The sequence below is a fragment of the Dromiciops gliroides genome, chromosome 1 (genome assembly GCF_019393635.1).
Source record: "Dromiciops gliroides isolate mDroGli1 chromosome 1, mDroGli1.pri, whole genome shotgun sequence".
In the NCBI taxonomy this organism is placed as follows: Eukaryota; Metazoa; Chordata; class Mammalia; order Microbiotheria; family Microbiotheriidae; genus Dromiciops; species Dromiciops gliroides.
This window is the reverse complement of record NC_057861.1, coordinates 622,852,144-622,867,276: the sequence shown is the minus strand read 5'-3', so window position 1 is coordinate 622,867,276 and position 15,133 is coordinate 622,852,144. Positions and strand designations below refer to the sequence as shown.

Genomic DNA, 15,133 nt, shown 5'->3' with positions numbered 1-15,133 from the left:
CCCTTCACTATGGTCATGTCTTCCTTCAGGTGCCTTTCTAGCAGTGATTCATCTCAGTGGGCATTCACCTCAGCTTAGTGAAAAACCAAGGCCAGACTTTGGGCTGAGGAATTTTCTCAAAGATTCTCAGAACGCCACCCATCTTACAGAAGTAATGCCCTATTTTTCCACTTGGTGGAGTTAATTCTCATTTTATAAACCTGAGCAAGTTGTTGGGTCCAAAGATATATGGGGATTTCACTAACACACAGCCTCCTTCCCCACCCATTAGTGCCTGATCTTTGGATACCAGCCTAGGGCAATGCCAGTGAAATGGCCTGGCTCTCTTGGAGTGGGTTGAGATTGTAGGTTTTAGATTCATTCTTCAAGACATTGCTGCTGCTTCCTAGCCACATGGTGATCTGAAACAACTCCTTTACCTTCTCTGGTGATTTTTCTCTCTGTAAAATGAGAAGGTTAGAGCAGATGTTTTTGGTGAGAGTCCTTTTAGGTCTGACATTCAAAGATAAGCTATCCTGTGACTAGAGAAGTGAGACACAAAGTCGGAGGGGGGGGGCGGGGAGGAGGAGAGCATGAGGATTGTGGCCATTCAGAATTTTGGACATTGCCAACACTCCTCAACCTGTACTGGGAGGGGGCTCTACTTCTTGGATACAAGGAAAGGGAAAGAAATGGAATGACTTGGATAGGGCCCAAGATTCCTATCTCTGGTTAATGGCAGAAGTTGAAGGCTGGCCTCTGGGGAGCCTACTGTAGTCCCAACCCTTGTAAAAACCAAGGCAGCGGGGGCAGCTAGGTGGCGCAGTGGATAAAGCACTGGCCTTGGATTCAGGAGGACCTGAGTTCAAATCCAGCCTCAGGCACTTGACACTTAACTAGCTGTGTGACCCTAGGCAAGTCACTTAACCATCATTGCCCTGAAAAAAACAAAACAAAAACAAAAACCAAGGCAGCTGTAGTGTAATGCCCCACTGGGAGTAATTTGATTTAGGTGATCTCTGCTCCTAACATGCTGTGTGACCTTGGGCAGGGAATGTCTTTCCAGAATTGACTAGGGATTTAATGTCAACTTGGAAAGAAGTTTCTAGGTCAGGCATCTGTGCCTGGCCCTGGGCTATTTAACATATCCATGACAAAGACACATGGTTGTCAAATTTTCAGGTGACAGGAAGTTGGAGAGGGGGTAGCTAGCTAACATTTTGTTTTTAATTTTCTACTTATTTATTGATCCTGGCCAGTCTTCTCATTATGAAGACTTCTGACCACATCTAAGTTAATATTTAAACAGCATGCACATAGTCAATTGTCAAATCTGTACTAAAAGCCTTTACCATTTTTTTTTTGCTTTTTAAAAAAATTTTTTTTTAATAAAAGTATTTTATTATTTTCCAGTTACATGTAGAGATAGTTTTCAACATTTGTTTGGGTGACAGAATTTTAAAAAGCTATTGAAAGGCTAGAACTCTGGACCAAATCTATTTATATGTAACCAGATCACTAAAGAAGAAAGCAGGGGCTAAGTATAACCTAGATAGGATTGGCTTTAGGAAAAGAGATTGAGGGGCAACTAGGTGGCACAGTGGATAAAGTACTGGCCCTGGATTCAGGAGGACCTGAGTTCAAATCTGGCCTCAGACACTACACTTACTAGCTGTGTGACCCTGGGCAAGTCACTTAACCCTCATTGCCCTGCCAAAAAAAAAAAAAAAAGGAAAAGAGATTGAAGGTCAAGGAGAAGGTGCTGGCAGGCAGCCTGTCTCATTCCTGTAAAGGGAGTGGTATCTGGATATGAGGACCAGGGCAGTGAGTTGAGTTGCCAGGGAATCAGGAAATCCGTTCTCCATTCAGATCTCAAAGATAAGGACAGAGTCCAGCCCTTGGGTAGTCATAAATTGAGTTTCAAGTAGCAAGACCCAGGGATGAGGGAAGGACAGAGTCCAGTCCTTGGGTAGTCATAAATTGAGTTTCAAGGTGCAAGACCCAGGGATGAGGGAACCTGGGAGTGGGAGCCCAGTGGAGAGAGCCAGAGAAGAGTCCAAGAAGCAGAGAGACAGTGATCCTGCTCATGGCCTTCCTGGTGGCCAGCTCCTTGCAGGTGGCAGTGGAAAAGGCAGAGGCTGGGGACTGCCTGGGAAGGAAGGTAGGTGAGGCAAGCCTATTGACTTCACCCTGATGTTTGGCTCTTTCCCCAACTCCCTAGCTGAGCCTTGACCCCATTTCCCTGCTGGACTCCTGACTCTCTAGGAGAGACTCTCCTCCCCCACCTCCCTCCCTTTCTCTGCATTTGTCTTCCCAGGGGGAATATGACATGTCTGGGGCCCGAATGGCCCTGACCCTTTGTGCCTTGGGAGGGCAAGCTGGAGAGGATAGGGCAGTTGCTCCTCTGGCAGCTATGTACCAAGCACTCGGTTTCAAGCACTGCCTTAGAAGAGTGGTCAAGGCCCAGGTGAGTGATTTTCCCAATGGCTTCTGCATCCCTCTGAGATCCCAACCTCCCTCCCAGAGCTCAAGCAATCTGGTCTCTAGGACTCTTGCTCTTTCAGTCTCTCCAGGAAGAGCTAGCTCATTTCCGAGAGCTTCTGGATGCCCATGGGAGCCCCATCAGCTGCACATTGGTTGCTCTCGTGGCTCACAGCGGTCGTCCAGGGTGGCTGCTGGGGCCAGATGGAAAGGAGGTACAAGAGAAGGAGCTTGTTGGAGAACTGAACCGCTGCCAAGCCCTGTGGGGCAAAGCCAAGGTGTTTCTGTTGCTGGGCAGCCACAATAGTGAGTGAAAGCCAGCATGGGTACCTGGGTTTGGGGAGAAGGGCAGGAACAGGGGCACTGAAAACATCTTCAGTATATTCCCAGATCCACTTATTTCACAGCTCCTCTCTCTGAATTGATCCCACTTTTCCCTTCTGTCTCCAGCAGATTTGGAATCCAGTGCTTTTCTTTCCACACTGACAGATGTATGCAGGCACTCTCCCCACTGGCACCTGCTGGAGGTGCTCACCCAGGTCTGGACTGGTTTAGCAATGGGAGGCCCTTTTGTCCCACACCTTAGTCTTAATGGGTGGGTGGGTGGGTCCTATCATTACTTCTGGGCCCCACAGCTCAGTTTATGTCATCTGTCCCATTTCTCAGATATATATATTCACTCAAATTTTATGTACACACACACATATGTGTGTGTGTGTGTATATATATATATAAAACATATGCACACATACATGCATACATATAGTTGGTGTGTGAAAGAAAGTATGGTTTCATGGAGAATCTCAGGTTTGGAGTCAATCAAGAGACCTGGGTTTGAATTTTGACTCCCAGTTGTGTGGCTTGACTTTCCTGATCTGCAAGTTGGTATAAAAGCAGAGTTGTGGGGAAAGCACTTTGTAAATCTTCAGGATAAATTTGAGCCAATCTCTTAAATCCCAACTCTGAATTCTTTTATGCTATTATCGAGTACTATTTATTCAGCATCTATGCAGAAGGAGCTCAAAGGTCAGTCCATCTAGAGAGGGCAAGAGAAGGGACTTGCTCAAGGTCACACAAGCCAGGATCAGGACTATGTATAGGAACCAATGCTGAGAGAAATACAAGATCAAGGCAATGGGAGTAGGTTAGATGGCATAATGCAATGGGGGAAGTATTTGATTTGAAATCCAAGTACTTGAGTTCAAATCCTAGCTCTGTCACTATCTTGGGGGAAGTGATTTAATCTCTCTGGGCCTCATTTCTTCCTCTGTAAAAATAAAAGAATTGAGCTAGAATGGTTTCTAAGGTTCCTTCCAGCTCTAAGTCTGTGATTCTATGAAAAAACTGGCTTAATAAAATACTGGCCATCTAAATAATGAGATAAATAGTGCTTTAAGGTTTACTAAGTACCTTACTCATAATACCCTTGAGGTATGCAGTACGTGAGTTATTATCTTCATTTTACAGATGAAGAAACTGAGGCTCAGAGACTCAATGTCTTTGTCACACCACTAGGAAATGAGAGCCACATAATCCCAAAAGACTGAGGACAGTGTGGGGTAGGTGAAAACTTCTGACTAGGAGGGTCTATGAAGGTTTCATGAATGTGGGTCTTGAGGATGGTTAGGTTTTGATAGGAAAGACAAAGGAAAGCATCACAGATGGAAGGAATAACTAGGCACAGATGTGGAATTAAGGGTTAGCAAAGTCAATCTTCCAGATTGACTAAAATGATGGGGAGTAATGGGAAGGAAGGAAACAAATGTTTTTTTAGTTCTGTCTGAATCTTCATGACCCCATTTGGGGTTTTCTTGTCAAAAATACTGGCCTTGTTTGCCATTTCCTCATTTTACAGATGAGGAAACTGAGGCAAGTAGGGTTAAGTGACTTGCCCAGAGTCGCACAGGTAGTAATTGTCTGAGATCAAATTTGAACTCAGGTCTTCCTGACCCCAGGCCCAGCACTCTATTCAGTGTACGACCTACCTGCCCTATACAAGCATTAAGTACCTACAATGTGCCAGTCACTTGACAAATGTTTCATTTGACCCTCATGACAGCTTGGGGAGGGGGGTAGGTGTTATTATTATGCCCATTTTACAGTTGAGGAAACTGAGGTTAAGAGACTTGCCTACGGGGCAGCTAGGTGGTGCAATGGATAGAGCACTGGCCCTGGAGTTAGGAGTACCTGAGTTCAAATCCGGCCTCAGACACTTAACACTTACTAGCCATGTGACCCTGGGCAAGTCACTTAACCCCAATTGCCTCACTAAAAAAAAAAAAAAAAGAGAGAGAGAGACTTGCCTAGGTCCACACAGGTCTGGGGTTGGATTTGAACTCAGGTCTTCCTGACTTCAGGCCTTGCACTCTATTCACAAGGTCACATAGCTGCCTCTTGGGAGATAAGGCTAGAAAGGTAGAGAAGCATCAGATTCTAGAAGGTCTTGATAGTGCTAAAATTTGTACTAGAACCCAAGTCTTGAGATTCTGTTTAGCAGTATGTTTGTTGAATTTCTTCCTTTACAGATTTCCCCCCATCTTTCCCATTTTTATAGATAACGTATTTGTAATTAAAAGCAAGATTGAAAGTGTGCCACCCCTTAGGCCTGGGCCCTACCATTGCCTTCTTCTTCAAGCCATTCTTTGTTTGTTTTTGTTTTGCAGAGCAGTGAGGGTTAAGTGACTTGCCCAAGGTCACATAGCTAGTAAGTGTCAAGTGTCTGAGGCTGGATTTGAACTTAGTTCCTCCTGAATCGAGGGCTGGTGCTCTATCCACTGCAGTGCCACCTAGCTGCCCTAGCCGGTCATTCCTTAGGCTGGCTCTGGGTGTCATCCCCTGAAACCTGCTACAGTCCTCCCACCCTACCCCACCCCATCATAAGCAAGTGTCGGGGCAGCTAGGTGGCACAGTGGATAGAGCACCAGCCCTGGATTCAGGAGGACCTGAGTTCCAATATGACCTCAGACACTTAACACTTACTAGCTGTGTGACCCTGGGCAAGTCACTTAACCCCAATTGCCCTGCCAAAAAACAACAACAACACACACACACACACACACACAAAAGCAAGTGTCATAGCATGTCAGAGGGAATCTGTCCAGCCCCTACCTCAAGCAGGTATCTTTATATTATCCTCAACAAATAGTTGCCCTCTGCCTGAAAACTTTTAATGTCTTCAAGCTTACCAACATAGCCTGTTCCATTGCTGGCAGCTCTGGTTATTACAAAATTCTTAAAGAATTCAAATATACCTTCCAGTGTTTCCCACCCAATGGCCCTCTTGGGCCAGGCAGAACTAGTCTACTCTTCATGTTTCCCCTAGGACTTCTTTTCCCCAGGCTAAATCCCTCCCTCCCTCAGGTTCCTTTAGGCTGATTGCTCTTCTTCCTCCTGTCAGGTCATTGGCAAGGTAACTCAAGAGATGCCTACCATAGGGCACAGGTGCCCCATCTTCCAGAGCTCCCTTCGGGGTGCACTGTACCTTGGGAGAGTAAGGTCACAGAACCTGGAGGTAAGAGGAGACCAGATATGTAATCAATAGGGATAGGGCCTGGGGAGAAAAGGAAGAGAAGAAGAAAGACCTGAGGGGAAGGAAGAGAAGGCACTGATGGGGGTCTTTGTGGGAGAGAAGCCCAGGACAAAGTGAGTAGGAGTCTAGAAACAGTGAGAAGGAGGAAGAAGTCAAGAGAGAGAAAGGGAGAAGAGGAGTTAAGAGAGCAGGAGAGGGGCAGCTAGGTGGCGCAGTGGATAGAGCCCCGGCCCTGGAGTCAGGAGTACCTGAGTTCAAATCCGGCCTCAGACACTTAACACTTACTAACTGTACTAACTGTGTGATCCTGGGCAAGTCACTTAACCCCAATTGCCTCACTAAAAAAAAAAATTAAAAAAAAAAAAGAGAGAGAGCAGGAGAATAAGGGTTTGGCACTAAACTTAGACAACTCCTTCCCCATCAGCCACTTCCCCCCAAATCAAGGTTCTCTTTTCTCTCCCCTTTTTGATCCCCCAGCTCAGCCCTGCCCCACAAGGGGTATACGACATGTCTGGGACAAAGGTGGCCCTCATCTTATGTGTCACCCAGGACCGCCCTGGGGCTGAACAGGACCTTAAAGCCCTGAATACACTTTTCCAGACCCTGGGTTTTAAGAGCACTCTGAAGCTGGACCCCACTGCCCAGGTGAGGTATTAGAAGAGGCACAAAAGAGATGGGAAGAATGAAGTGAAAATAGAGGTAGGTAAGGATAGAAATAGATAAGGAGTGGACTAGACCCACCCTGTGCTTTATGAAGGCCCAGGTACATGGGAAATTCCTTGACTTCCCTCATTGGCTGACTCCAGTATTTAAATCTTAGCCCTGTAGCTTAGGATCTATGTACTCTCACTTTTCTTGGTCTCATTTTTCTCATCTGTAAGATAAAAGGGTTGGACTTGGTGATATCTAAAGTCCTTTACAGATCTAAATTAATGATCTTAAGATCCCATACTCTTTGCACCTAAAACATTCTAAGGTCCTTCTCCATTCTTCTTTCAACAATAACAGCTAACCCCTTTCCCTTAGTTAATGGCCCGATCTTCTGCCTTTTTCATTTCTAAGCTACTGTCCCTGTTGCATCTTCCCTCATTGGCTATCCAAATTTCCTGGTGTATAGTTTCTCCCAGAAAACATGATTCACAAAACACCCATCTCCTCTAAGAAAGCAGGAAGGCAACAAAGGTCTCCCTTTTTGCTTTATTCTTCTTTCAAAGCTCCTAATTTTGGAGTCCAGATTCCCTTTCACTCACCCAAGCCAATTAGAGAGCCATTTTCTCTGGTTGTCATCCGTGCCTAGAATACTTCCCCTCTTCATCTCTGCCTCTTGGCTTCCTTGGTGTATCAGTTAAAATCCCACATTCTGCAAGAAGCCCATACTATCCCTTAATGCTAGTGCCTTCCCTTTGTTGATTATCTCCCATCTGTCTTGTATATATCTTATACGTGTTGCTTGCATGTTGTCTTCCTCACTAGATTGGGAGCTCCTTCAGGGAAGTGGCTGTTTTTGCCTTTCCACCCCTTGTCCTGCCTTTTTTTTTTTTTCTTCCTCTCTCCAGCATGTAGCAGTGCCCCGTACATAATAGGTACTTTGGCTTATGTGACTTCCCAGCTCCTAACTAATTCAGACTCTTTTGCTTTCTTTCTTTCTTTTTATTTATTTATTTATTTGGTTGGTTTTTGTGGGGCAATGGGGGTTAAGTGACTTGCCCAGAGTCACATAGCTTGTAAGTGTCAAGTGTCTGAGGCCGGATTTGAACTCAGGTACTCCAGGCCCATAACACTATCACTGATGGAATGGATCTGAAAAGATCAAACACCTTGAGATGTGAGGGACTGAATATACTACTCTTCTTCCATGGGAAGGATTCATTTAAAATAGGGAACCTTGGAGGGACTAATGGGTGATCCAAAATAAAGAAGCTCTAATGGGTCAGGCTTCATCAAAGGCCACTGGGGTGGGGGTGGGGGTGGGGGGGCGGGGTCTGACATGGGTCTGAGGGAAATATGGATTCTCCTTTTAAAAAAGATCCCGTTTTGGGGAGGGGGGAGGGAGGGGAGGGAGGGAGAAAAATCTGAAATTGTAAAGCATGTATAAACAAAAGTTGAGAACTATCTTTACATGTAACGGAAAAAATAAAATACCTCATACAAAAAAAAAAAAAAAAGATCCCGTTTTGAGGCTGCATCACATTTACCCTCAGGATTTCCGAAAGGAATTGGCTCAGTTCCGGGAGCGTCTGGATGCTTGTAGGACCACAGTGAGCTGTGCTGTGATAGCCCTTATGGCCCATGGGGAACCCCAGGGACAGCTTTTGGGGGCTGATGGACAGATGGTGGAAGTGGAAGAGATGGTGAGAGAGCTGAGCACTTGTCAGGTCCTACAGGGCAAGGCCAAAGTTTTTCTGCAGCAGGGGTGTCGTGGGGGTGAGTGGGGGACAACAACCCTCTTGTAACTTTGGAACTCAGGAAATTTGGATTCCAATCCTCCATTCTCCCTTCCCAGCCTGCCTCTTGGCTTCACGCCCTCCCTTTTCTCTAATGGCAACTTCTACCCCAGCTGGTCAGTCCCTCAAGTCTACCTAGATCACTTCAGTCAAAAGTGAACTCTATTCTGAACTCCTCTAACATCATCCATGTTACACACTGTATTGTTTTCTAACAGTTGAATATGTACAAGTTCTCACTCCCTCTTGAAACCATAAGCTCCTTAAAGGCAGAGACAGTCTTTTATTCTGTCCTGTTCCTCCCAGTGTACTCAGTAGCTACAAGTCACCTCGTGGGTTTTCCTGTGGAGGTAGAGAAAAGAACACTGGATTTGGAACCTGAGACCACAAGCTATTTCTTACTTGATATGCAACTTAAGGCCATGGGACTGTTCCAGCCCTGATATTTATTACCTGAATAACCTGGGGCAGGCCACGCCATCACTTTGACCCTGAGCTTCCTCACTCATAAAATGATGATACTCATTTCTACCCTCTTTCTATGGGCTGTCAGGTAACAGAGACCCAGGCATGAGACCTAGAACATGGCCGTGGCTGGACCACTGGCTACAGCACTGGCTACAGAGGCCTTCAACTATCCCTTCTCATGCAGACATCCTTCAGGTTTATGCTAACATGCAAGGTAAGTGATTTCTCCTCCTTTGAGGGGTGACAATTGTTGGGGTCGCAGGTTCGACGACGGGAGTTGAGGATTGGAGACGATAAATAATTGACACATCAGTACCACCTAATGGGTGAATAACCGTGTGCGATATATTATTCAGGATAGCTCAGTATTTAAAGCAAAAAACCCACAAAGAAATCAAATAAAGTCTCTGTAAGAATTATTCTAAGAGAATAAGAGTAATTTTTCAATCTTTCAGCCTTGATATAACATAACTTGTTCCAGGCCTTAACAGGGCAAGGTTAGCACAATTGAATCCTCGGACCCTGGGAGACTGGCCAGGCATTGTCTCTGGAATTCAAGCTTTGACCACAAAACTCTGCCAGGAAACTCTTTCTGCTTCAGTGACCACGGCCCAAGTATGGGGAGGGGGAACTCAGTGAGAGGGGCAGCAGAGAGCCCTCTGGGTTTGCCACAGACAATGTTAAAGCCTTGAAGGGGTCTCTGAGATCATCTAGTCTTGGTCTACTTCATTTGTTGCCCTTCTTCTTCCCAGCCCCTAAGGGTGAGCTCTGTCCTCAGTCCTCATATGTCTCTACACTGTCTCTCTTGGGAACCTCATCCATTCCCATAAGTTCAAATGTTTTTGTATAAATCTTATCCCCATTGAGCTTGAGGCTGAGGTTAGACCATTAGCTCCTTGAAGGCAGGGTCCCTTCTAGCTCTAAATCTACAATCTACTTTTCACTTTGCCTCCTCCTTATTATTCCCTCCTCCCCAGAACAGAGTCCCGCACATATGTTAAGGGCTAAAATTCTAGCTAGTCTGTCTAAAATATCTAATGAGTGGTCGCCAATAAATTATAAGCTTTAGCAAGAGTTAGACTTTTAAGCATTTATTAAGGAGAATAAGAATTTGGTAAAGAGAGAGAGAAAGGCCTAGATTCCTATCTATTAAAGGGAGAGCGCATTTCTAGCTCCCTTCTCCACCAGAGTCCAGAGGAAAGAGCCCCAGAGCGAGCGCCAGTCTCTTCCTTCCTCCTCCCACTAGCCCGCGTCACTTCCTGACGCCAAAGAAAAGACTCCTGGTCTTGCCCTCAAAGACCTTCGCTTCATGGGCAGAACTCTTCTACAGTAAGTCTCCAGCAGGTGGCGTCATTCCAATTGTTATACATAGTAGACACAGTGTTTGTTGAATTGACTATAACTTTCATGTTTATGAAAAGTTTTATGTCATTTTTTTTTCACTTGATGTGACTTGCAAAGGCTTATGATCTCTGTGGTTTTTTTTTAGTGAGGCAATTGGGGTTAAGTGACTTGCCCAGGGTCACACAGCTGGTAAGTTTTAAGTGTCTGAGGTTGGATTTGAACTCAGGTCCTCCTGACTCCAGGGCCAGTGCTCTGTCCACTGTACCACCCAGCTGCCCCTATGATCTCTGTTTTACAGATGAGGAAGCTGAGGATCAGAGAAAGGATTTGCCCAATCAGAGGAAGGAAGTTGCAGGGACTTGGCAGAGAGAGATAGGATGTGAATCCAGCTTTGAAGACTCCAAGTCCAAGGCTTTTATCTGCAGTCCCTTGCTGCCTCTTCTAATATATCAGAATTCATAGAATTGCAGAATTTAAGAGTTAGAAGAGACCTCAGTAGCCATGTCTAAGTCAATCCTCATCGTAACATAACTGACAAATCTCCAAGGAATTCCCATTACAATCTACTTGACAAATGATCATTTAATGATTATTTCCTCAAGGAGAGGGAATCCACTGATTCCTGGGGCAGGGCATTCCATTTTTGACCAGCTCAGATCAATTCGAAAGTTTTTGCCATCATCAAATCTACATGTGCCCTTTAAAAAAAAACAACTCCTGGGGGTGGCTAGGTGGCACAGTGGATAAAGCACCGGCCCTGGATTCAGGAGTACCTGAGTTCAAATCTGACCTCAGACACTTGACACTTACTAGCTGTGTGACCCTGGGCAAGTCACTTAACCCTCATTGCCCCACAAAAAACAAAAAACAAAACAAAAAAACAACTCCTCCCCATTGTACCCCTGGTCCTGCCCTGTGGCAGGGTGGGGGTGGGGGAGACAACACTTTCCTATGACAGCCCTTCAAATACTTCAAGAAAGTTCTTGTGTTCTCTGGAAGTTTTCTCTCTTCCATATTAAACCTTTGAAGTTCCTCCAACTAATCCCATGACACATACACAAAGCCCCTCACCATCTTAGTTGCCATCCTCTGTTCACTTTTTACTTTATCAATACCCTTAAGTAGTGTCACCCAGAACTGAACATAATAACCAGGACAAAGTACAGAGAATAGCCTATAGTTTGCTGATTGCTCTCTTCCCCTTTTAGAAAATCAGGACTGCATTTACTTTTTACCAGTCCTCCTGTTAAATATCACATAAATCATATCTGTGAGTTATCTTCCTTAACTTCCTCTAGGTTCCTCTAAATCCTCTATCTGTTCCATCTAACAAGCAAAGAACTAATGTCTCCAATTAGAGTCGGAGTCCTCAGCCCTTACATGCTAACAGATACAGGGGCAGCTAGGTGGCGCAGTGGATAGAGCACCGGCCCTGGATTCAGGAGTTCCTGGGTTTAAATCTGGCTTCAGACACTTGACACTTACTAGCTGTGTGACCCTGGGCAAGTCACTTAACCCCAATTGCCTCACTAAAAAAAAAAACCAACAACAACAACAACAAACAAACATGCTAACAGATACCAAAGGAACCAACCCTGTGGTAGTATGGTGGAATGGAAAAAACTTGGGTAGGGTAGTAGGGTAGATTTGGAGTCAGTAGACCTAGGTTTAAATTCAAGCTCTGCTACTTATACGACTTCCGTGACCTTGGGCAAATCACTTCTTCTCTTTGGGCTTCACTTTCCTTATCTGTAAAATGAGGAGACTGGATTAGATAATGTTTAAGGTCCCTTCTATCTGTAAATCCTATGATTTTAGAAATCCAAGAGGAACTGAGTGGCATCCTCACCTCCCTACTACTTTACCAGGACATGTCTCTTTAAGGAGATAGACTCTGAAATGGAAAAGGACCATGTAATATCTACATTGTAGTGGAAGGACAGAGTTTGCTTTTGTTATAGGAAATTGAGCAGGGAATGGGATGGAGACAGGAAAAAAGGCTAAGAGGAAGGCCTGGAAATGGGAGAGGTGGCAGAAAGTTAGAGTAGGACATGCATAATAAGATAACCATTGCTATGGAGATTGGGTAGAAGAATGGTAGGGTTAATAAGCTCCCCATAAACTAGGACTGAAATGTCTTTTGGTTTCTTGCTAGCTTGGGAGTCCCTATGTGGGACTGCTTTGAGATGAACAATTAGGGGTGGTAGTAATTATTTTCTTTTACAGCAAATAATATTTTCTGATTTACCCTAGATGTCTCCTCTAGGGAGAACTTTCTTAGGAACCCAGACCAAGTGGACATCCTGAGAGTCTATTCAGCTGCAGAAGGTATGAGGGAAATCACAACTGAAAAAAACAAAACAAAACAAAACTATGGACAATAGGAAGATTTCTATTCCAGGAGTCAAGTATTGGCAAACAAATTATTCTTAAATTCCATTCCTTAAAAAAAATAAATAAAAAGCTGCAACAGCAAGGTTTTCTGGTCTACCCCAAGGAGCGCCAGAAAAGCCCCTAGTCCAGAATGAGTGGACATACACTTTCCTGGAATTAGGTACTATGCCTAGTCTGAAACCAACCAATCTTCAGGTTGATCAGAGGGTCAAGACCTGCTGATTTGGTTACATTTTTAAGACTGTGTTCCTACAAGAAATTCTTACTCTCCCTCTGATGCCTCATTTTTCTACTAGATGCCAGGTGCCCTATTCTTCTATCATGCTTGAAATTCTCTCCTTCCACTCTACCCCAATTGAGAAGGAAAATTGATTGGTATCTCTGCCCTTTAGGCTATGTGACTTACCGAGATGAGAATGGCTCAGACTTCATCCAGACACTTGTAAAAGTTATCATAGCTGATCCTGAACAGGACCTTTTGGAGCTTCTGACTGAAGTGAGTGACTGAAGTGCAGATGAACTCCTTTCCTTATTTGTCCCAATACTTACATGCACTCCCTCTCATTTAAACATGATAATCTCATTGCCCCAGAGAGCCCCAACTTGGGGAACTTAACTCAGATGCAGACTCCAAACCCTTCAGAGAGCCCTGGTGTCCTGACCCTACACCTAACCCTTTGGAAAGCCCTGGTGCCCTGACCTGACACCTACTCTCATTTTTGCAGGTAAACAGGCGGCTGTGTGAGATGGATGTGCTTGGTCCAGACTGTGATGAAATACGCAAGATGAACATGGAGATCAGGAGCTCCCTGAGAAAACGATTGTGTCTAAAGGTCTGAGACCTGGAAAGCAAGACTGTGTATTTGGACCTTCAACGTCCCTGTCCCTCAGTTTTCCACAACTTGTTTTTGTCTTTCTATTCCAGTGCCTAGAACATAGTAGGTGTTTAATAAATTCTTTTTTACTCTTCAATCTTATTTATGCATGTGTTTTTGCAAGCATTTATTATCTCCCTTTTCCACACCCCTACCACCACTGAACAAATTTTTTTGGGGGGGGGGCGGGGCAATGAGGGTTAAGTGACTTGCCCAGGATCACACAGCTAGTAAGTGTTAAGTGTCTGAGGCCGGATTTGAACTCAGGTCTTCCTAAATCCAGGGTCGGTGCTTTATCCACCGAGCCACCTAGCTGCCCCCCCCTTTTTTTAACCACTGAACAATTTTTAAACAGACATAAATATATTTTAACAAATATAAAACACATAAATAGAATCTCATATTGGCTGTGTCCAAAAATGTATGTCTTACTTATACTTGTGACCATCACCTCTCTGGCAGGAAGTGGGTAACAAACTTTTCAAACTTTCTATTGTTTCTGTTATGGGGGAAATTGGTGGGGGGGGGTTGAGGTAGGGGTTCTTAGGAATTCCTCTTTAAAGAATTACACCCTCTTGCACACAAATCCAAATAGAATAAAATAATATTTTATTTAGGCACTAGGGAAAGTAAACCAAGAGAGAAGTCCTTGGACTTCTTCTCATGGGGAGAAGGCATAGCACAGAGGCATGGCTCTCTGAGCTACCTATCTCCTCCAGCAGGAGACAGGCAAATACTTTTAGAGAGGACCAATGGTGGTCTAATGGGGTGATCATCTGACTGTGGAAAGTCCCTTATTGAGGGAGGACTGTCTTCTACTGGTGGTGGCTGGGGGAAGTTGGGTGAGGGGTGGCTCCAGATCTCTTAAACCATCTCTGTCCCCCTCATGTCACAAAGGCAGCAGCCACACCCAATCTTATCTCCCTGAGGGGTGGGGGAGACTGGAATGAAGGGTAGTGGTCATGGAGTTAACTCAGACCAGTATATCTCTTTAGGTGTGTCTGTCCTTTGGTTTAACTTCTCAAGGAGAAGGTTCCTTGATTTCCCCCAGAAAACTTCTGAAGTACCCCAGGTCCATAACCATTTCAATTCAGTATTGGATTAGGCAAGGTGGACATACAAAGAGATTTACTCTCAACCTTGACCTCCTTTATAGAGCTGATACTAGGGAGTAGGAAACATACTACAATCCCAACCAATTCCACTGTGACTTCCCTCAGGGATGGAAGTCAGCATCATTAGCATATCTTGGAAGATATCCGGAAATGGCAGCTATTAATATGGACCCTGATACTGTCCTTAACTTTAGATTGATTTTAACCTTTTCCTCTATGGAGTCAATTTTTCTTTTTCTTTTTTTAATCATAAAAATACTTTATTATCTTCAAGTTATATATAAAGATAGTTTTCAACATTTGTTTTCATAAGATTTTGAGTTCCAAATTTTTCTCCCTCCATTTCTTCCCTCCCTCCTCCCCAAGACAAAAAGCAGTCCGATATAGGTTATATATGTATAATCACATTAAACATATTTCTGCATTAGTCATGTTGTACAAGAGGAATCAGAACAAAAGGGAACCCCCTGCCCCCCCAAAAAAGTAGAAACATTGTGGTTGATT

The 15,133-nt window shown here is 44.5% G+C and overlaps 1 protein-coding gene across 1 annotated transcript; it reads left to right on the top strand.

The window, feature by feature from the left end:
- The first annotated feature begins 1,417 nt into the window (after nucleotides 1–1,417).
- LOC122735068 lies at nucleotides 1,418–13,558 on the top strand. The gene is made up of 10 exons (XM_043976328.1): nucleotides 1,418–2,446; nucleotides 2,544–2,766; nucleotides 2,911–2,999; nucleotides 5,858–5,971; nucleotides 6,467–6,634; nucleotides 8,191–8,413; nucleotides 8,987–9,115; nucleotides 12,499–12,573; nucleotides 13,032–13,135; nucleotides 13,365–13,558. The coding sequence occupies exons 1-10, from the start codon at nucleotides 2,309–2,311 to the stop codon at nucleotides 13,476–13,478; spliced, it is 1,377 nt and encodes a 458-aa protein (XP_043832263.1). The 5' UTR covers nucleotides 1,418–2,308; the 3' UTR covers nucleotides 13,479–13,558.
- Nucleotides 13,559–15,133: the final 1,575 nt, after the last annotated feature.

Excerpts from the sequence above, each read along its gene's own strand:
- LOC122735068 (XM_043976328.1), top strand. The coding sequence starts at position 2,309 with ATGTCTGGGGCCCGAATGGCCCTGACCCTTTGTGCCTTGGGAGGGCAA. Across the intron at positions 2,767-2,910 it reads GTTGCTGGGCAGCCACAATA|CAGATTTGGAATCCAGTGCT; the intron begins GTGAGTGAAAGC and ends TTCTGTCTCCAG. Across the intron at positions 9,116-12,498 it reads GGTTTATGCTAACATGCAAG|ATGTCTCCTCTAGGGAGAAC; the intron begins GTAAGTGATTTC and ends GATTTACCCTAG.